The sequence below is a fragment of the Sorghum bicolor genome, chromosome 6 (assembly GCF_000003195.3).
Source record: "Sorghum bicolor cultivar BTx623 chromosome 6, Sorghum_bicolor_NCBIv3, whole genome shotgun sequence".
NCBI classification, from domain to species: Eukaryota; Viridiplantae; Streptophyta; class Magnoliopsida; order Poales; family Poaceae; genus Sorghum; species Sorghum bicolor.
Window position 1 is genome coordinate 45,632,212 of NC_012875.2, and position 21,614 is coordinate 45,653,825.

General features: G+C 44.3%; 4 protein-coding genes across 6 annotated transcripts; all 4 read left to right on the forward strand.

Annotated features, from left to right (window-relative positions):
* On the forward strand, nucleotides 934–5,964 carry LOC110436327 (zinc finger CCCH domain-containing protein 28-like). Of its 3 annotated transcripts, none has more exons than XM_021463101.1 (9): nucleotides 934–1,360; nucleotides 1,484–1,579; nucleotides 3,186–3,231; nucleotides 3,616–3,708; nucleotides 3,927–4,040; nucleotides 4,293–4,374; nucleotides 4,476–4,570; nucleotides 4,660–4,770; nucleotides 5,551–5,964. In XM_021463101.1, exons 1-8 carry the CDS (start codon nucleotides 981–983, stop codon nucleotides 4,750–4,752), a joined length of 999 nt encoding a protein of 332 aa, XP_021318776.1. In that variant the 5' UTR covers nucleotides 934–980; the 3' UTR covers nucleotides 4,753–4,770; nucleotides 5,551–5,964. The 3 variants fall into 3 exon arrangements, with proteins under 3 accessions (XP_021318776.1, XP_021318775.1, XP_021318777.1); XM_021463100.1 differs by having other exon boundaries at nucleotides 5,574–5,964; XM_021463102.1 differs by having other exon boundaries at nucleotides 3,619–3,708; nucleotides 5,574–5,964.
* LOC8080324 (glycolipid transfer protein 3) lies at nucleotides 6,938–10,936 on the forward strand. The gene is made up of 6 exons (XM_002446469.2): nucleotides 6,938–7,418; nucleotides 7,656–7,711; nucleotides 9,754–9,884; nucleotides 10,002–10,149; nucleotides 10,349–10,492; nucleotides 10,632–10,936. The coding sequence occupies exons 1-6, from the start codon at nucleotides 7,088–7,090 to the stop codon at nucleotides 10,665–10,667; spliced, it is 846 nt and encodes a 281-aa protein (XP_002446514.2). The 5' UTR covers nucleotides 6,938–7,087; the 3' UTR covers nucleotides 10,668–10,936.
* On the forward strand, nucleotides 15,280–16,132 carry LOC8075835 (probable calcium-binding protein CML25/26). Its single transcript, XM_002446470.2, has one exon. The coding sequence runs from the start codon at nucleotides 15,478–15,480 to the stop codon at nucleotides 15,976–15,978; it is 501 nt and encodes a 166-aa protein (XP_002446515.1). The 5' UTR covers nucleotides 15,280–15,477; the 3' UTR covers nucleotides 15,979–16,132.
* Nucleotides 18,746–21,277, forward strand: LOC8075836 (uncharacterized protein C57A10.07). Its single transcript, XM_002446471.2, has 4 exons — nucleotides 18,746–19,020; nucleotides 19,111–19,900; nucleotides 20,481–20,605; nucleotides 20,759–21,277. Exons 2-4 carry the CDS (start codon nucleotides 19,318–19,320, stop codon nucleotides 21,077–21,079), a joined length of 1,029 nt encoding a protein of 342 aa, XP_002446516.1. The 5' UTR covers nucleotides 18,746–19,020; nucleotides 19,111–19,317; the 3' UTR covers nucleotides 21,080–21,277.

A 21,614-nucleotide genomic window follows, 5' to 3' on the forward strand; every position in this document is an offset into this window, starting at 1 on the left:
AATGATTTAAATGAAAATTTTAATATTGTGGATCATGTTGTGAGCTATAGTGAATAAATTATATCTCTATTTGTCTCCATATGAAAAAGATACAACTTATAAGGGCCTTAAAGATATGAAATAAGAAAAATCTAGTATTTCTTCTTTGTGATAATAATGCCAAGAAATCTCAAGTTGGCTCAGTTGTCTTTCTTTCCCTTATATTGATCATTAGAGGCATATGTGATAAGTTTCGGTGCATAAGTCATAAATTTGCATCATTTTTAAACAATTTTAATGAACACAAATATTAAAAACTTAAGACCATAAAGTCATAGATTATATATAATAGTATAAAAGATTATCTTCATTTGGCTTTGTATAAAAAAGATATATTTGTTTAAAGTGCAAGGATAACCTTTGTACACTAATCTTAATACTTGGCAAAATAGAGCTGTCATGCCAACATGAGTGGCGTGATGAGCTTTATATATTAAAATTGCGCTAGTCATATATGCTCCAAATAAAGTTGTTATGTCAACATGAGCGAAACAAAAAGCTTTACACGTAAAAGTACATGCTCTAATATAGAGTTTTCATACCAATATAAGCGAATCAACATGCTTTACACGTGGAATATGTGCCATTAAATCCCTTCTACGGTAATACTCCATAATATGTGTCACAATATGGAGTATATGTGACACGACATAATAGTGATTTTGCCAAGCCAAACGGCTCTAGCGTGGCACACGCACACCTGGTCTTGCCAACACATATACTTATACTGTACCTTGGTAAGGTGTTTTTATCACGTCATAGGTTTTTTTTTATAAAAATAATCACGTATTAAAGCTATAATTTTATTAATTAATTTATTAAATAAATGAAATTCTCCACAACGATATCACCTCTTTCTTAACCTAGACTAGATCCCCATCTTCTCACGAGTACGCCTATATCCCTCCCCTCCAGACCAAACTACCCTCCCCCACGCCAGGATGGCCTCCGCCGAAATCCCCAACTCCAGCCCCGACGCCACCAACCGCGCCGCCGCCGCCGCCGCCGGCCCCGACCTCTCCTCTTCGCCGCCGCTCCCGCCGCGCAAGCGCCGCCTTTCGCCTTCCCCATCCCCCACGCGCTCCGCGTCACGCTCTCGGTCCCCCCGCTCTCGCTCCCCGCGCGGCCGCCGCTCCCGCTCCCGCTCCCGCAGCCGGAGCCGCAGCCGCAGCCGCAGCCCGCAGTACCCGCCCGATGGCAAGCGGCGGCGGCACAACGACCTTAACGTGGAGGCGTGCCGCGACTTCCTCCGCGACAGGTGCACCCGCTCCGACCTCGAGTGCAGATACGCACACCCTCACAACTCCGTTTCCGTCGACCGGTGCGTGCGCGCGAGATCCCGCCTCCTCTTGCGCTTGTAGCAGTAGGGTTTCCGTTCTAATTTTGGTTTTGCTTGTAGTCGTAGGGTTTCCGTTCTAATTTTGGTTTCGTTTGATTTGGTCAGGGACAATAAGGTGACGGCTTGCGCGGATTCTCTGAGGAATAATTGCTTCCGGGGGAGGACATGCCGTTACTACCATCCGCCTCCACATATCCAAGAGTATGAGCTGATTTCTCCATTTTTGGTTGTTCGATTCGTTTGGTTTTGTTGGCTGGTTAATGGTGTTATGCTTTGGTTTTGGAAATGCAGTACTGTGTCTTGTTTCATGTTTATTGAAGTTTAGAAGCACGACTGACAGATACTTTAACTGTGAGCTCGTGAAGACTGCAGAGTATAATATAACATATAAATTTGAATTAGCAGCTTCACAATGCGCCTTTTACCTTGTGGTAACAGCTGATGCAAATTGCAAATGGCTAACAGCATTTTTCCTTTACAACATTGCTTCATGAGAAAAGCTACTGATGACTGAAACACATGGCCTATAGATTGTTTTAAGTCTTTTTCTTTACAACATTGCTTAGAAAAGATGACTGGCCTATAGATTGTTTTAAGTCCTTTCACAGTGTAGGAATCTAACTCCTCTCCATTTCTGCATAGCACGTACCATTCAAGGCGCTCCCGATGCAGAAACTATTATAGTTTCTATGCATTTACTAGCATGCCACTTAAGCATTTTGCTGATATGGCAGGAGAGTTATTGAAGAGAGAGAGAGAGAGAGAGACCGTTTCTATATTATTTACGAAGTCTTCACGCCTGCTGATGTCGCCCGCATGCGCTTCCCTGATCTCATGCGCCTGCTTCTTCCCTTGCGTGCTGCCTTGAACCCCTGCACGAGCGTGCTCGACAATCTTTGTCCAGCTCATGTGCGTCCGCTTTCCCCGTGCCGCAGCCCTTCCTCACCTGCCTTGCAGCTCGTCGTCCAGCTCGTGCGCGGCTGCTTGTCCGACGCGGCAGCCTGCGAATCTCATGTGATGTGCCACCATGTTCCATAGAAAGGCCGCCATTGTCTCCCATCGGCAAATTGGAGGTGGAGGTGGAGATGGAGCTGTCTGTCCCGCCTGTGGTGCTGCTACTTGCATTTGCTTCCCGATTAATGAATTAATCCAATCCAAAATAATCCCTCCCTGTACGGTGCGCGCGGCCTCACCCGCTGCTGCCGCCTGGACCTCGCACGTGCTGTCGCCCTGCGCCACTGCCCGCATGGCTTCACCTAGCAGACCTCGCGTGGCCATCGCCCTGTGCCATCGGTTGCAGTGGCCTCACACATTCGCCAGCACTGTGTCTCCACGCTTGGCCACACGAAGTGCCCATCACACAGGATGAGGAGAAGAGAGAGAAGCAACCGAGAAAATGGAAGGGAGGAGAGGTGAATGATTGAGTCTGCATTGGGGAACATGGTTTTTATGGATAGTTTCTTGTGGCATAGAAACTACTAGATAGTTTCTGCACTGGGAGTGCCCTCAATCCCATGACCTCCCTGACTTGGAAAAATCGCTGTTAGCCCTCCCACTCTCCACTTTCTTAAAAAAAGTTACTACATAAGTACAGCAGCATATCCCATAACCACCTTTTCTGTTGTTTTGGGAAGCCTGCAGCCCTGCAGAGTTTGTTCTGCTTGACTCTGATCGAAGACAGTCTGTTAAAACTTGACTTGGATGAACTTGTAGAGTGACATGCAAATTTCAATTATCCTGTGAGGGCACAAGAAGATTTTTAGCTGCACTTCTGATTCCACTGCTTTTATTTGCTTCTTTGGTTTAGGCAATTGCTGAGATCAATTGGTGTGGAAGACCCAAAGGTGAAGACGGTAAGTTATATTTTTATTGTGTAATAACATGGATCTGACTTTCCTTTTCTAAGTGTTTAAAATTTCTTTCTATTTAGTGCCATCTGCTGACTAAGAGTAGAATTGATACCTATGTGCTTAAAATGATAACACAAATTATATATCAGGGTTTATACATTTTGTTTTGCCCTGTGTAACGTAGTAACATATATCCTTTTGTTGAAATTCGTGGAAGAGGTGATGTCAACAATGTTGAACCTATCTTGTAGAACAATGTCTAAAGTCCTGCTTAAATTAGATGCCATTGTAGCAGCTATGCTGATTTATCTATCTTATATTAGTAATCTGGTCTGCATATTACATTTTGGATTGCCAACTTAGCAATTTTTTTTTATGAAACTTCAGCAGATCTGCAGAGATTTCACACGTGGGAAGTGTTCAAGATCAGCAAATGAGTGCCGTTTCTTGCACCATTCATCTGTTGAAGATGTTGCAATTGTAAGTGTAGCTCATTGAAAATTATGTATTATTATTATTATTATTATTATTATTATTATTATTATTATTATTATTATCATTGCTATAAATTGCCTATCAAAATACAACTGAGAACAGTTTTCTCAGTACTTAGAGCAAGAACATCGTCTTTTTCTAACTGATTCCCCCATTTGGCACTTAGGCTGATTTAGTTTTTTTCTACTTTGTTTCTGTGACAGGTTTGCCAAGATTTCTTGCGTGGACAGTGCAATCGCATAGCATGTAGGTACTCTCACGTAGTAGCACATCCAGTGCCACCAATGAGCCATGTTCCTATGCCATACCCTGAGATGGTATGTACTTCTGATGGTTACATTCCCACATGTTAACACTATTACTTTTTATGGAAAGAGTTCTTGTTTTCTTATCTATTCTTCATATTTTAATAACAGTGCTCTTTGGAGAACTGAGAAGCTTACCCCTTTTTTGCCTCTATTTTTTAGTGGAGTGTTCATCTTTGAATTATGTATTATTAATATAAATGTAAGATGATTAATAATCATGAGTAACATACTGTGTATCCCTTTTTATGCATTATTCCGAAGCTTTACATGCCACCACCACCACCACCACCCCTTGGAGTACCAATGATGGGGCCTCTGCCTTCGCCTCCTAGACCATTTGCTGGTACATAACGCTCAATGATCAGTTTTTCCCCCTTGTATTATTATTGTTGCTTTTGACATTTAATGAACTACCCTGAATAACTTACTCATCTGAAAACACAGATAATAAGAACAGAGTTGAAGTATGCAGGGACTTCTTGAAGAACATGTGCAATAGGGAATCCTGCCGGTTTGCACACCCTGAGACACATACAACGGTTAGTATTTGTGCCTATTCTTTTGCCTTTTTCTGCAAGTATGCAAGCTACTAATTTGCAAGTTTCATTTTCTGTGTCTAATTGGCCAGGCGGCGAGCGCCAATGTTGAAGTATGCCGTGATTTTAAACGAGGAGAATGCACTCGACCTGCCTGTCGCTATTTTCATCCATATACAAGCTGAAGTTTTCTGTTAGCTAAAGTAAAGTAAATTATACCTTGTTTTCCCCCTTTTTAATACAAAATTTCAATTGGCTGCCAATACATATAGATGAATGAATGCTCCCCTAGGAATACCTAGTTAACTTTAACCTCAATTCCTTGTATATCAATTTTGTCCATTCAAACCAGCTAGAGCAATATAGAGTTTAGGATTGACAATTTTTGTCATTTGGGTAAATTAACATATTTTCAGTGAAATGCAACTTTTTATCTGACCTGAACAGGTACTGTTCAAGTGATCTGTTTGATCAGCTTCATTGTCTTTTATTCTGCATCAATTCTTTTCCTTCTGGGAAAACTCTTCTGCTAAGTTTTTTATTTAGATGAACCACAACAATGGCAGATGAACTCTTATATCAGTCCACTGTTTTAGAATTTAGTACTAGTTTATGTTGTTGGGCTGTTGATAAAGTTATATGGTCTGATCTTCTCCTGCATATTTCTCTCCCATGGTCCCACCAACTAATTTCATCAGTTTAGATAATAAACTAATGACTCATTAAATGTGGAGAGTATCTTTCAAGCGGCACTACTATTTATTTTGATAACCGGGTCATCTGACATGTCTCATGCATAATGCTGGGTCTTATAAGGTCTAAGAATAAAAATAGCTGTCGCTATATGATTTTCCATTGAGAACTCGTCAGTGTCAAAATCTATATTCTGTTTTTTTCCCCTTTACTGAACCAGAAATCTGCAGGCAAGCCCCCACATTTAGTTTTCAGTCTTATTTACAGTGCTTTTTAGCTGTCTTTAACAGATGGGTACTGCTTGTTTCCTCAGCTTGAGTGCTCTGCCCAGCGCCGCTGCTACCGCTGTGCTGCTGCTGCTGCCGCCGCCGCCAATTCTGCTTCTGCCACCAAAGAGCTGCTGCGCTGGCTGCTGCGTCGCTAAGGTGCCATAGAGCATGGAAGCCGTAGAAGGTGCTATGTATGCATGGAATAAAAGATACTATCATGCTGTGGTATTCTGATGGTTGCTTGAACTTGCTTGACTCAATGGTTAAGTAGTACCCTGTCACTATGAGGGCTGTGGGTGTGGTTATGTATTTGTTGTTTTAAAGATTATATTGTGACGTGAGCTCATTTGGTATCTGCACTTTTAATCGGTGGACAAAATATTCCCCGTGTTTCGTGATGGCCTGCTTCTGGTTCAAACAGGCACCACCAGAGGATATGCTGATGTGCTTGTGGTGTTAAACTAGAAATATATACTACTAGCTACCAAGCCGATTGAAACGGCAAGGTATGTGAAAGGAGCGTGCCATTCTGCTGCTGCTTGAACGCGGGCGGTCTATGGGTAAGCGATTTTAAGCATGAGCTCTGTGGGCACAAATTCAGACATGCAACGGTTTTATGGGTAGCCTGCTTGAAGCACGCCACATAATCTATGACTGGGCTTCGCTCGCAGCTGCTCATGGTTACTAGATTGTATTACTGCAGTAATATTGCTGCCCCAAATCTTTTGCTACGTCGTAACCACTAGCTGCAGTAGATTTGGTGTGCCGCTCGCCTTTTTTTTTTTTCTGACGACACTCGATAGCGTCACAGGAGAAAGCAAGCACGGTCAGGGCCGTTCTCGTTGTCGCCGCCGCTTTGTTTGGATAAAAAGGTGACGTGAGAGCGAGAGAAAAGTCTGCAGATTCATCTGCAGTGCAGTGTCACTCCGGCGTCGACGACGCCTCGCCGAGCACGAGCAGGGAAATGACATCGCCTACTATTTATACGTCATTGCTTAAGTAACGTGACGGCCGGATCGATGAACTCACTGTGCCACTCCCTTTTGTTTAGATCTATCACGCTTGCAAGTTTGATAGGTTTACATTATTTTGTTCATTAAGATATGTGATGTCGACATCATGAGTGTAAGCTGGTGAGGTCTGCGTTATCATCTATCGCGACTGAAGCTGTTTCTCTGCCTGCATTGGCAAGGCAAAGCCGCGGTTTGAGCTGATCTGCAAACGTAACGATGCCTACCCTATTTTGAAAAGCCAAGGACAGCGGTTTGAGCTCCTAGTACTAGTAATAGCACGCCTGTTTCTACAGGGCTTTCCGTAGCGACACTTCCTGCCTGGATATTAGTAGCATATATATATATATATATATATATATATATATATATATATATATATATAGTTATATGTGGTCTGAGGGCCTGCTACCGTTTGGAAGGTCAAGTCTTTGCAAGGCACGGGCATTTGACTTGATCTCTGTGTCTGTCAGCAAAGAGCCCGCAGGGAGGATAAGCTTGGAATGCTTCGGCAGTGAGAGCTGCAGCACAGCAACCGGCGCGCGTCCATGGTGGAGAGGGAAAGAGACGAGGGAGAAGCAGCCAGGGCCCTGACCACCGGGCCACCGCAGCAGCAGCAGCAGGAGGAGGAGGAGGAGGAGGAAGGAGCAGCGGAGGGCGAGAGCGACGAGGAAGCGGGAGACGAGCGGGAAGAGGAGGAGGATCATCGAGACGACGACGAAGCCGTGGAGTGGTCGGAGATACGGCTCGCCATCGAGGAGCTGTCCCCGCCGGCCCGTCTCAAGCACGGCGGCGGCGGCGACGATGGCAAGGCGGCCGCGTCGTCGGTGCCCACTCTGCGCTTCCTGGCGCTGTCGCACCTCCTCCTCCGCGTGCTCGGTGAGTTCCGTCGTCCGCTGCCATGCCATGCATGTATCTGTTCTTCATCTTGCCCTGAAAAGCTCATCGATCTCTACTTCTTGATCCTTCTGTTCTGTATATAGCCACTCACCTGCAGTATCATATCATGCTTGCTTGTGCCTCTTGTCGATCGGGTCGCTTGTGAATTCTCATCGTTGTGTTGAATGGCGATTTTTGGCCATGGCGTGGTGCGTGGTGTGTCGTTGGTGTGTGCAGATAAGATCGGGCCGACCATGGCCGTGCTGAGGCTCGACGTCCAACGGAACATCGAGGTGAGTAAACAAGACCTCCTCCTCTCTTTCTCGTCTCTCGGATTAAGAGTAACAGACAGCTCTTCATGGTTGCTGATACGGTAGATTTATATTTAACGCTGGTACGTAGTACCTGCAACTGCGAGGCTGCAATTAGGCAGAGCTAGCTTGCTTAGCTACCTCCGGCTCTGCCTAAACCTGATCATCATAGAAGAGGAGAGAGCAACTATTATTTGTTACCATAAAAGAAAGAAGAAAAGGTTGGATCCAATTGCAGCATGAAATCGCATCTCGAAGCTGTTTGGTGTGGTCCACGCAGCGTAGCCAGGGGGGGCTACGTCACTCATCCGATCCGCGTCTGCTTGCCCCTGTCCCGTGCCGACCACACGGCTACGCCACCAATAGGACCGGGTCCGTTTGGCCGCATATATCGGGTTGTGTCACGTCATGGTCTGGCTTATTTTAGCACCCCCGGCCCAGCCGTAATTAATTCAAATTTGAAAGGCGGTACGGGCACGATCGCACAGCAGCCCATGTATATTATCCAGGGGCAGGGAGAAGTGTGCGTGAAGGGGTCTCTTTCTTCTTTTTGTTTTTTGCAAGACCAGCTACAGACGTAGACGCTCATAACATAAGCGCACACTCACTCCACGCACGTACAAACTATTTCTACGAGGAGTCTATCACTAAAAATATAGCGCTATTAAATTTTGAAATTAATTTAGAAATATACGAACATCCGTGTTAAGTTGAAGATTTAACCTAGATAGGTAGGTTTCACCACAAGAAATCAAATCAGCTGATGTTGATGATCAGTTTGCGTGAAGGGGTCTCTTTCTGGCGCCTTAAAATTCTTGGACTGAAAGACAACGATGGGTTTCAGGGGAAGAAGAGGGCGTCAGACAAATCAAGGCTACCATAGGATAGGAGAGGAGAGCTTATTTGCTGGTCTGAAAAATCATGACTGAAAATACTATTCGCTGATTTATCGTGAAAAAAAACACTATTGACTGACAGAAAAAGTATGTCTCCGCTGGAGACGCGCAGAGGGAAATCTCTGCAGCACTGAGCTCATCGCGTTGCTTTGCTTTCGCGGGACGCCGCCGGAGGCGCGCGGAGGGCGACCGGCCGGCGATGCCGACGCCACGGCCTGGGCCCGTTACGTGTGCCACGCACAGGCCATCTCCAACTGCTCCGGTCACATCCGTGGCTGCTCTGGTGCAATTTTTTTGGCCGGCAGTTCGTGTCCCGTCCCTTTCGCGATTGGCATGTCTCTCTCTCTCCTCTCCTATCTTTGCGAGAAGCTGACGCATTTGTCATCTTTTTTTGTTTTGTTTTCCATCCCATCTCTCCAAAGATAAAGATAGGAGGGCGAGCAGGGTGTATGTAGAGTAGAGGTAAAATCTTCTATTACTCCTAGACTAGAGCTTGTAGGCAAAGGACGTAGTGATGGAGATTTGCCAATGCAAGTGGGCTAAGGATTGTCTTTTTGCATCAAAGACGTGAGAGCTATATGCTGGGGCAGGCCTGTCCATGGAACTTCTATTATTGGCTACTACAAAGTATCAACAGCCAACAAATGTAGATCGAGTGCCATAATCCGTCTTTGTTGCAGTTCAAAGGTGGTTATCCTGATCCACACACACACACACACACATGCATGGTGATGGCCGAGTTATTGTATTGTATTGCCCCATGTATAGCTTATCTTTAGAAATGTTCTGTTGCTTCGGAGTAGGGTTCAGATTTCATAGCTGAGACTCCATTATCACTATGCGCGCTTGCGCGCCTTGTTTAATTCCCAAAAAATTTCAAGATTTCCCGTCACATCGAATCTTACGACACATGCATAAAGTATTAAATTTAGACGAAAACAAAAACTAATTACACAGTTTGCCTGTAAATCGTGAGATGAATCTTTTGACCCTAATTAGTCTATGATTGGACAATATTTACCACAAACAAATGAAAGTGCTACAGTACCCAAAATCCAAAATTTTTGCTAACTAAACAAGGAGAAAGAAAAAAACTGAACAGTGGATGATGATGCCTGTTGCATGCAGAGGCTGCAGGAGCTGTACCTGTTGGACCCAGCCAAGTACTCTACCCTAACGGAGGTAGTGGAGAAGGAAGTCAAGGAGGGCACTGCAAGGAAGGTCGATAGCTGTGCAAGGGCTGTCCTGTGGCTTGCTAGGTACTGTATACAGCAACCGCTCTTCATTCTGCCGTCGAGCTAGTAGCTACTTGTAAATATGCCTCTTCGTTCTCACTACTGCATTTTTTCTTTCTTTCTTTCTAATAACGTGGCCAGATCCATGGACTTCACAATTGCGCTGTTAGTGAGCATAGAAGAGGACTCTGATGAGCAGCAGCAGCAGAGCCTCGCGCAGCTTGTCGAAGCCGCGTACGAGGCCTGCCTGAAGCCATGGCATGGCTGGATCTCTTCGGCGGCGTGCAAGGTCGGGGATCTAGATCTATCACTGAATCATTTGGATGGTGGTGCTGATGTACCTGTAGTTAGGGATTTACCACCTGTGCGAAAATATATATGCCGACGCTTTCCTCGTCTTCTGCCTGACTGAAGTTAACCGGATTAGTTTGGCGCAATTCTGAATAATCTCTCTGGTAAATTATTGATCGATTCGACTACATTTGCAGATAGCGCTGAAGCTCATCCCTGAGAGGAAGGTCTTCACCAGCCTGCTGCTGGGGATGGGCCAAGACTGCTCTGATCTCAAGGATGAGATCAGGAGGCTCGCGTTGCTGCTCCGCCCCCTCCTTGATGACATCCACTCCATGATGGTTAAACACTACGACTGCTGCTGCTTCTGATTTCGTTTCTCTATCTTAGCTAGCGCTGAATCTGATCCTCTGATCACTGCATAATACTGTACTAACATAACATCACCATGTATCTCTGACTGATGCCGCGCTTTCGCAGGCCAAGTTCAGACTGGACAGGCTCAAGTCGACGTGATCGATCCATGGCGAAGCCCTCAAAGCCATGGACCCCGTGCTTTGCTCTGTGAATATTTGCCCTTGTTTAATTTGTCGGTGCTGTATCCTGTAAGAGGTTCCAGCCCATCACCATCTTGGAGTTGTATTGCTAGCTGCTCTAGTTAGACGCTGCTCTGTAGTAGTCTGTACATAGGTGTTGCTGTAGTTGTAGGGTATTAGACTGTAAGATCTGCATGCGGTGCCTTTTTTTTTCTGTACAAATTTATGCCTCGTTCCTTGTTTGGATCTCCCGATGGACGTGGCTTGCAGTTTCAGGGAGACCCAGGAATCGGTTTCAGGACGATCAGGTCCCTCCCTGGGCAGAATCCGGGACGCGTCAGGTGTACGTGGCTGGCGCTGGCCTGTAGACGTGAGGAGAGACTGCAAATGAGTTCGGCCACGACTAGGTGAACAAATTCGATCCACAAAACCTTGCGCAAGGTTTCGTTTGCAAAGAAAGAAATCTTCGGCGCTGCTAGCGCCCGGACATTCGGATCCACAGGTCCGTCCGAACGCACTTAGGATCTGTGTGCCTCCCGTATGAAACTCCACACAGAACGTCCCCCTTCCCCAAGAGCGGGATGGGAAGGAGCACAGAGCAGATTAGAGGATAGTGGGTTGGGAGGGAAGTGCGAAGCACAACTGAGCGAGATAGGAGTCTACCTGCATCGCGAATAAGGCAAGCGCGTGTCCATCCCACCATTCCACCTCGCCGCCAATCACACTGCCATTCCGTTGCACCACCCCGTCTCTGGTTGTGCCCCGATAGGTGCGTCACATCTTCACCACGGAACAAATTCTACTACAACATCGCAAGAAAACAACTGCGACAACAAAACAACAATTACTGCAACATAAGATGTAAGAATAGAAAAATAGAAAACTAATACAACAAAGGAACATTGATTGTTGTAACACCATAACAAATACTACTACAACAAAAACATAACAAAAAAGCAAATGCAAAAGAGAGCGACACAAAAAAGACTAATGCAACCAAAAAAATTACTTGTTGCAACAGGAAAGAAACGCTACTACCGCAACAAAAACAAAAAAGCAAATGCGAGATGCAACGTCAGAAAAAAGTAATAAAACAAATGAAAAATTACTTGTTGCAACAGCAAAACAACACTATTGCAACAATAGAAACAAAAAACAGTGTGAGATGCAACTTTAAAAAAGACTAGTGCAACAAAAAATATTGCTTATTGAAACATCAAAACAAGCCTACTGCAACAGAGTTCGCTAGAACCCTAGCCACCGCGGCGTCTCCCAGATCCAAAGGAGCCGGAGAAGGATGAGAAAGAGAAGGAGAAAGAGGAGGAAAACTCAGATCTAGAGGAGGAGATGGAGGAGGAGATGGAAGAGGAGGAGGACTCACATCTAGACCTACCTCGCTGTAAGCCACCACCATCATCCTCCTTTTTGGTTGCATGGAGGTTGTGGGGCAATGGAGGAAGACACGTAGGGAGGGAGGGGTGGCTCACCGAAAACTACCACTGTCATCGTGGAGCCAAGGAGGAAGACAGGTAGGGAGGGAGGGAGGGACGGCTCTCTGGAAGCCACCGCTGTCACTCTCCTCTCCCGTGGCATGGAGGTCACGGAGAGAGGAAGGGAGTGTGAATAGGGAAGGCGGTAGCGAGCTGGATGCGAGCATGGTAGTCGTTTCGGAGAGCAGCAGCAATAGCAGCAACGAGAGTAGCGGTGAGAGCAGCGGCGAGCGTAGCAATAGGCGCAACAGTGCGGAGGAGCAGAGAGGAGAAAAAGGTGAGTAGAGAAAAGAGTAGACGCAGGGGTTCACGGGGATGAGATGGAACGCACCGCTTCACTTTGTGGCTCGATGGAGTTGAGGTCCGTCCGGATGGATGGACGCCAGCATTACCGATAAATCTTAGCAAGCAAGCGTTCTGTTTCTTCAGCGAGCTAGCTGGAGCGAGCTTCTTAGAGCCCTATGCCAAAAGGAGAGACACCTAAAATTTTGCACCCCTGATGAACTCGAGGATTCGAAATCTTCTAAACCCAGGCGCGTGCGGTGATGACCGACCATCGACCATCCTATGGATGTGATGTGACTCTGCTCCCATGAACTTTCTGGTGACCCCAATGGTCTTCCAGCAGCGTGGTTAGTTGGTTGCCGTGTAGGTTTAGATCACGATGAAATTGTAACATGTCATTTCAATCTTCATTTTCCCTTTAGTGTCAATGTCATTGGCTTAAAATTTTCTCCCTTTACCGGAAATTGATTTTAAGTGACAGCCCACAGGCCGTTTGACGGTTTGAGTATTCGGAGCGTCAGAATTCCGGATCAGACGAAGTTTTGCGTGTTGTTTCATTTTTTATGAGCAGGCCGCGGTGGTTCACTCGCCATTTGATTAGTCGACGCTGAACAATTGAAGCATTATCATCAGGACGCTTCCATTTAACAAAGCAAAGCAAGGCCAAAAAGAAGAGAGAGAGAGAGAGAGGGAGGGAGGGAGGGCACCGCACAAACAAAAGATAACAGATACGAAAAAACAGGGAAAATCACGTTGCCACTGCTCTGCCCCTAAATCAAATTTGTTATTAAGAAAATCCGAATTGCAAGTTTACCACTTAACCTTCCAAAAATCCACTGCAATGCATCTACCACTACTTTATGGCCTGTTTCGTAGAGCTCTGTTTTTTTTACAAACACTTGTTTCTAAAACAGCTTCATGGATGAAGCTATTTTTCTTCTCCTCTCATAAAGATATGAGTTGAGATAAAGCTGAAAAAGTAACTTACTGTAGCTCTCTTCCTCATTTCTCTCTCATCTATGTAAGAAGTAGTTGGTGAAGCTATTTTACCAAACACTTTTTCTAAAATAGCTCAGCTTCATCTAGAAAATTGCTCATGAAGCTAGCTATTTTCTAAAAAAACAACTTTACTAGTGAAGTTGAGCTGTGCCAAACAGGGCCTTAGTTTGTCGAGCACCAAGCTTCTGCTCCCTTCATTACAAATCATAAGATATTTTATTTTTTTAGAGTTAAAGCATCTCAACTTTTACATTATAAGACTGACATATATTGTATAATAAAATAAAACTTAGATAAAACATCCACCCTTATAGTGTATAGTTTCATTCTATAGTTTCATAGTATAGATATTTAATTTCATGACTCATGTATAGTTGGTAATCATAATAAGAGAGCTTCGTTTAGGTGAAATCCGCTTCTTCTTTTTCTTGTTAGAAATATTGCAATGCCATCGAAAACATCTATATAACATACTATTAAATATATAAATAAAAACTTATGTAAATCTTCCACTGGCCTTATCAAACAACATGTAAAAATCCAACGTCTCCGCTCGTTTTTTTTTATAAACTATGTTTTTTCTAACATTGTTTTCTCTTATAATAAATTAGCATGCAGCCTTCACAGAGAAAAAAAGAAAAAGTTGGTGCTAGTGGTATCTGATCGTTGTTGGTTTGCGACGTGGTGGCCTGGTGGGGTGCGGTGCGCGCGGCACCGCGGCGGACCGTAGTAACGGTATTTTTGCAGCAGTCGAAGAAGACTCCTCGTCGAAGGAAAGGCTAGCCAATGCAAACGGATTTTCATGGAAGCTCACAGTCGTCGTGCGCACCGTACGGGCAGCAGAGCTGCTCGTGTCGGAATCAATTCTGTTCGCTGGTCTAAAAAAAATCATAACTAAAAATTACGGTTGCCTAATTTATTATAAGAGAAAAATATTATTGATCAGTAAAAAAATATGACTAAAAAGAAAAAAAGAACAGACTGTGCCGGCCAGCACGCGCCAGCGGCGGCGGCGGCGGCTGCTAGCCGGCCGGCCGGTCGACGCGAGCAGCTGGCCGGCCGGAGCCAGCTGATGATGCCGTTGAGACGGTTAGTTAGCTAGCGCGTGTTGACGAGTCGCTCCATCTGATTATTTGGCCCATGCAGCTCCTTAATTACTTAGCGGTGGACGACGCATATCGATCGTGATATCGGCCGTGCCTGACTGTCACAATGCTGTACGACATGTGTGCCGCCCAAGATGTCATGTGGTGCGTGTTTGACTTGACTAATAATTTGCTGCTTCGGTGATAAATAAATTAAGGCATTGTTTAGTTCTCACCGAAAACCAAATTTTTTTTAAGATTTTCCATCACATTAAATCTTGCGGCACATGCATAAAGCATTATATATAGACGAAAACAAAAACTAATTACACAGTTTCCTTGTAAATCGTGAGATGAATTTTTGATCCTAATTAGTCTATGATTGAACAATATTTACTACAAACAAACGAAAGTGCTACAGTAATGAAATTCAAAAATATTTCACATCTAAATAAGGCCTAAGTAATTTGGTGTATGCATGGTTCTTGCAAGAGAGGAGTAACAATCAAGGTACGCACGATGCATGAAGCATGATGCCCTCTCCTCCCGAAAAGACGCGGAAATTACATCGCAACTCACCTCTTATTCTTTTGCTTTGTTTTTCTCTTTGTCGTCAAACAAACAACTTGCTGTACTCTTTTTTTTCTAAGGGAAAACAACTAGGGAAAACAACCTCTTCCAAGATAATATACACGCACATTCATATATATATATATATATATCTCCACATTCATATGTATCATCAAGATTCAAGCAGAGCTAGCAGGCGAGAAACCAGCCAACTAACGAAACTATGTACGGAGCCACAAACTAAACTACAACTACCTGGAGTAGTACGGACGTACCGTAGCCAACCAACCATTCAGCTGCATCCATCTTCCAGTCCTGCTGCTTACGTGCTCTGCCATACGTGATCGTGACCCAAAAAAAAATGGCTGTCACGGCGACGGCGGCGGCGGCGTCGTTGTTCGAGACCCTGGACAAGGACGGCGACGGCAAGGTGTCGGCGTCGGAGCTGCTTGGCTGCGCGGCGGCGGAGCTGGACGAGGAGGAGGCCGCGGCGGTCGTCGCGGTCGCGGACGCCGACGGCGACGGCCTGCTGTGCCGCGACGAGTTCCTCGGGCTGGCGCGCGAGGCTGCGGCGTCGGCGGACCAGCAGGCCGAAGACAGGCGGCGGTGCCTCAGGGTGGCGTTCGGGATGTTCGCGGCGGACGCGGACGGCGGCGCCACGGCGGCGGAGCAGTGCATCACGCCGGCGAGCCTGCAGCGGATGCTCGGCCGGCTGGCGGTGGGGGCGAAGCAGCAGCAGCAGCAGCTGGCCTTGGACTTGGACGAGTGCCGGGCCATGATCTGCAGGTTCGATCTCGACGGCGATGGCGTCATTTCTTTCGAAGAGTTTAGGGTCATGATGCATGATGGCCTCTTCTTATGATGTATACCATCCTGCGACCTCCGTTGTTCATACTACGGCTGTTACCACCACACCTTCGGTCACGTTTTTTTCAGTGAGATATATATTCAATTTTTTGGGATGAACTTTGGACTCTATACATTTGTACAGATTTTATGTCAAAATGTGGAATTACTACCACCTGTGCTATAAAGTACTTCTTCCATTCCAAATTACAAGACGTTTGACTTTTTTAACCTCAAATTTGACCACTCATCTTATTCAGAAAAATTATGCAAATATATATAGTCAAATTTAAGTTATTTTTGAAGAACTTTTATTAATAAACTAAACTACTACAAAAGAAATAATATTTTATCTAAATTTTTAAATAAGATGAGTGGTTAAATTTAGTATCAAAAAGTCAAACGTCTTATAGTTTAGAATAAATTAGGTAATTTAAATTTAATTGCCTTCTATCAGTAAGAGCTAGCTTGCAAGGCCGCGCACGGCGCGTGTAGCGGAGGGAGGGGTTCAAACAGCAAGGGCCGGCTAGTCGTGCTAGATGTTCGTTTTTTGGACCAAAAAGTCTGCAAACATCTTCCACGAAGACCTGTCACGACGGAGCACAATGAATCTACCAAATTTTAAAATAGTGGACTATTAAAAATAGCGGCAACTTTTTTTTTCAAGTAGCTATGCAGCTATAGCAGTGCTATAGCGGCGCTATAACATATAATGTTTTTATAAAAAATACATGAAAAACACGAGTAATAAATAAAAAAGACATGATAAATATGAATTTTGATGAATTAAAATATGTTTCCATAAGTCTAGGTAATATTACTAAATACCAATATGACATTTTAGCATGGTTCATGAAAGGTTAATTGTCCAAAACCAAATTAGTTGCAAATAATAAATGATAATCTAGTCTAAGATGGAGTTTAGAGAGTCAAACCGAGAAGATTTGTCATAGTGGCGCTATAGCGTGTAATAACGGTGAAAGTTGTCATAGCAAATACAATTTAGCGGTGCTATAGCGTATAATAACGGTGAAAATTATAATAGCGGAAAAAAAATACAAATAGCTTAGTAGCAAACTATCCAACAGCTGTAACGTCGCTATAGCCTGCTATTTTTTTCTTTAGAATCTACAATGTCAACAAATCTTGTTAATAGAGACTCTCGATATATAGCAGAAGTTGGAGAAGCTATAAATAGAAGCTTAAACTTATCGACATTACTTTTTAGCTATGAAAAATCAATAGCAACCGCTGAAAATATGCCAGCCGACGTGCCGAACAGGGTGTAATTAGTCTTATCTCAGAAGAAATCATTTTCAAAACATAATCTGTAATAAGTTTCCTATAAAATCAGAGGAATTTGCATCGAAATGCACAATCAGGTCGGCTAGGAAGATTAGGCAGCTATCCATCTACTAGCATGCGTGGAAAAGGAAAATGGGAGAGGAAAAAGAAAAGGAAAAAAGATTTACATATGGGCTCCATATGTCAGGCAATTGATCATACTATTTGTGTCAAAAAAAACAACACAAAAAAGAACAAGATACTTCCGTTCTCACTTAACCAAACATGTGACAGAATCATCCCCTCTCTAGAAACTATAACACAATTGTCCTGTCACATGATGTCTGTCAACCAAACACAATCCTACATTTCATATGTTAGTGCTCGTGCGGGTATAGGCCAGCCTACTAGATACTCCCACTAACTTGTAATATAGTGTATTTTGAAAAATTTAAAATAAATTAAATGAGAACATATAAGACGCATGTGTCCTTATTTTTTTTCTAATTATATACTATTATAAACATGTTTAATGGTGAATACTCCCTCCGTTCCAAATTATAAGTCATTCCAAGAATCTTGGAGAGTCAAAGCATTTTCAAGTTTGACCAAAAATATAGAGAGAAATATAAAGATTTATGTCATAAAATAAGTACACTATGAAAATATAACTAACAAAGAATCTAACGATACTTGGTTGGTACCAAAATTGTTATTATTTTGCTATATAAATCTGGTCAAACTTGAAAAACTTTGACTCTCCAAGATTCTTGGAATGACTTATAATTTGGGACGGAGGGAGTAGTTAATAAATATAAAGCATTTAATGAGAAACTAGTTTTTTATCTTCTAGAACCCCTGATATTTAAGTACAAGTATTTGAATGCTCCTCGAAAGCTACATCAATATTACTAGTAACACTAGCTACGTATTATTTGGATCTAAACTAGCAATCTAGCATGCTAATTTCTCGTCATCGCTAATATTATTAGCATAAATCTTTAATATAGTGTTGTTTGATTCATCTTGATTTATGAAATTTTTTGACCTTGATTTATGAGTTACTCCCTCCATCATAAATTATAAGTTATTCTAAGAATTTTGAAGAGTCAAAACTTAAGTTCGACCAAAATTATAGAAAAAAATTACAAAGATTTATGACAACATATATATGTGCTATGGAAATATAATTAACGAAGAACCTAATAACACTTAGTTGGTATCATAAATATTATTATTTTATCATATAAATTCGCTTAAATGTGAGATAATTTGACTCTACAAGATTCTTAAAATGACTTATAATTTGATATGGAGGGAGTACATGTTTGCTTGGCTGATAAATCATAGCTAAAAATATTATTTACTAGTTTATTATGAGGTAAAAGCACCACTAAATGTCTAATAGATTCATTAGATAAATTCAAGGAAACAAGGTGAAGGTGGATTGAAAAGGAGCAGGGGAAAAAAAACTCGGAAATGTCTTGCCCCGGACCAAAGGCAGTTATGAACGGTGAAGTCGATGATGGTGAACCAGTTTGTCTCCACTCCCCTGGCGTCGACCCCGACCGGAGCGGAGCGCGCGCGGGCGCACAGACACCGGACACGACCGAGCACGGAGCGACGCAGTAGCGCAGCGCCGCACGGCCACGCGCCCACGCCCCAATCCTGCCGGGCCGCGTCGCCGACTCGCGCCGCCTGTTGCCATTCGCCTCTGCAGATCCGGCACCGCGCGCGGCTCCTCGCCGAGTTGTTCCCGGCGGCGCATCAGAAGGTGGGATCTTTACTTCCGAGATCACTGGAGCACTCTATCTCGGTTTCATCCGTAGTCGCGCTGATTGGCGCCGATTTCTCATCTCCGCAGGCTGTCTCCTGGGATCAGTTACTCGCGTGGCTCGCACGACACTCGGGGAGGGACTCTGACCTGGTACCAAACAGCATCTGCATCTTCTCCGCCCCCAGGCTTTGGATCTGGCCTTCGTCTCAGTTCGGCGAGCTGCCAAGGACAGCTTTGATTTGGTGCCCAAAGTGATGTAGTGTGAGAGGCAGAGGCTGACTTCTTGAGAGCGCGATGAGCAGCCAGGGAGGATTCGGTACGGGGAGCCCCAAGTCCTTCCGCTACCCCAGAGGCGGCGGCGACTTCGATCTCGAGTCCGGGTCCCCCCGCAAGGGACGCAAGCCCAAGAACCCTCACCTGGAGACCTCGATCGTCATGAGGATCCGCTACTTCTACGAGGCGCACCCCGTGGCCGTGGCCCTCCTCCTCCTCTCCTTCGGCCTCAGCGTCCTCATCCTCCTCTCCGTGTATGAGACCCGGTTCAGGACGATGAGGAGCGGCGGCGCGTGGTCCAGTGACGGCGGGGAGTACCCATTTCCGAAGCTCCGGAACCTCGTCATGGTGGCTGGGCATTCCATCTACACGAGCTCGAGATGCGGGGAGACTGAGAGTGAGAATTCCTGGTTCTTGGAGCCGTACCAGAAGCACCCTGGACAGGCGGCCACCTTCCTGGCTCACATCAAGGAGGGGGTGGGGATCGTGGCCAGGGATGAGGGGGCGCTTCTGTTGTTCAGCGGCGGGGAGACGAGGAGAGATGCTGGCCCGAGGAGCGAGGCACAGAGCTATTGGGCTATTGCCGAGTCCAAAGGATGGTTTGGTGAGTTTTTGACAACTTCAACATTTCTTAGTTGATGTACTTTAGTTAGATTTGTGCCATTGTGAGTCTCTGATCCTCTAACCGAAGGCAGGATATATCGTGCAATTACTTATGACTGCTAACGCATCAGTTGCTCTAGTAAAATGTAAAAACAAACAAGCTTTATATATTATTCATATGATAGTGATGTCAGAACTGAGAGTGGATGGTTCAAATGGTCACATTATGGTGCTTCATTATTCTCAATTCAAAATCATATATTCATATTCTGTTTCTGTAAGGGACTAGCAATAGGCAAGGCCTAAAAGGCTGGGTTTCTGGCTATGTGAAAACATATAATCCAGTGCACGTTTCCACCTCTGAAACAAGGACAGTTAGGGCATCTGATTATGTGCTCAAACAAGTTAATGTTATGTTTCCTGGAGGTTTATGTTTTTAACTTCCTCACTGTCATCACCATTGTGGTTGTTACACCTTATTCGTGCTTGCAGCTTGATCTTGATGTTTCTTTCATTTTCTGTATCTCAGAATGACTTCCCAGTTGCCCTTCACTACTAACTTTATGTGTGGACATGCACAGGAAATGATGAGAGTGTAAGGAGCCGAGCACTCACTGAGGAGCATGCACGAGATAGTTTTGAAAACCTCCTATTTAGTGTGTGCCGTTTCAGAGAGCTCACTGGAAGATACCCACAAAACATAACTGTAAGCTTTGCTTCTTTTGAAAACCTTGAATAACTATTTACTTATTAATATCAGTATAGTAATTGTATTGATATTCTGAAGTTTGAATTCAAGCTCTTTGAGTTCTGATTATTGCCATTCTCTAATCGGCACATTTGAACATTTTTGGCTTAGGTTGTTAGTTATGATTTCAAGGAGGAACGGTTTGCACAATTGCACAGAACCGCACTCGGATTCCCAGAAGGAAGATTCTTCTTCACAGGTACACCAGCTACTCCTTCTGCAAGGGAGGCTGCTCTGAAAGGCGAAGCAGCTGTCCGTTCTCAGTTCCTGGAAGATCCATATGGATGTCTAGGATCTCTTCATGTAAAGAGGCTGAAGAGGGACCCGTTCCACCGTACCATTCCATACCCTGATGGCTGCCCAGAGCTGAAGGGTTTGTTTTCCTATTGTGGCCCGGTGCCTTACTCCGGGCACCTCCCCTGGACTGAGTAGCTAGTGTAATGTACATCAATCTTTGATCGAGCTCCCCACTGTCACTGCACGATTCCAGCACCCTTTGCACTGACCTTGTTCTGAATTGATGGAAACATATTCAACCTTGCCTTCTTCATTAGGGAGAGGATTGCTTTTGCAATACAAGTAAATGTTACACTATCAATATATATACTTTTAATCTTTTTGTTTCTCCTCGATAACTTGTCTATTGTCTTTACTCACAATTCAAACTTCTGAATCTGCTCTTACACGTACACCGTATTCTGTGGTGCAATGCAAGCAACGAAGAACTTCCCCTTGCAGCTGAAGTTCTGAACCTTCTCTGTCAAGAAAACCTGAACATCCCATGAACAAAATTTGTACTCTCTGATATCCTGCTGTTCTTCCAATACTGATCCCTCGCTGCTTTTCCAGTTTTTCAGACCAGTTACATTCACTTCCACCAATCTTATAATATTGCAAAAAGCTGTATACTTTCATTTAACTTATAAGCCGTACTTATCTTATAAGCCATACTTTTTCTACCAAGCTG

Coding starts and splice junctions, on each gene's coding strand:
- LOC110436327 (XM_021463101.1), top strand. CDS start 981: ATGGCCTCCGCCGAAATCCCCAACTCCAGCCCCGACGCCACCAACCGC. Junction 3,232..3,615: donor AAGACCCAAAGGTGAAGACG/GTAAGTTATATT, acceptor ATGAAACTTCAG/CAGATCTGCAGAGATTTCAC. Junction 4,041..4,292: donor CTATGCCATACCCTGAGATG/GTATGTACTTCT, acceptor ATTATTCCGAAG/CTTTACATGCCACCACCACC.
- LOC8080324 (XM_002446469.2), top strand. CDS start 7,088: ATGGTGGAGAGGGAAAGAGACGAGGGAGAAGCAGCCAGGGCCCTGACC. Junction 7,712..9,753: donor ACGTCCAACGGAACATCGAG/GTGAGTAAACAA, acceptor TGTTGCATGCAG/AGGCTGCAGGAGCTGTACCT. Junction 9,885..10,001: donor GCTGTCCTGTGGCTTGCTAG/GTACTGTATACA, acceptor TAACGTGGCCAG/ATCCATGGACTTCACAATTG.
- LOC8075835 (XM_002446470.2), top strand. CDS start 15,478: ATGGCTGTCACGGCGACGGCGGCGGCGGCGTCGTTGTTCGAGACCCTG.
- LOC8075836 (XM_002446471.2), top strand. CDS start 19,318: ATGAGCAGCCAGGGAGGATTCGGTACGGGGAGCCCCAAGTCCTTCCGC. Junction 19,901..20,480: donor CGAGTCCAAAGGATGGTTTG/GTGAGTTTTTGA, acceptor GGACATGCACAG/GAAATGATGAGAGTGTAAGG. Junction 20,606..20,758: donor GATACCCACAAAACATAACT/GTAAGCTTTGCT, acceptor TTTTTGGCTTAG/GTTGTTAGTTATGATTTCAA.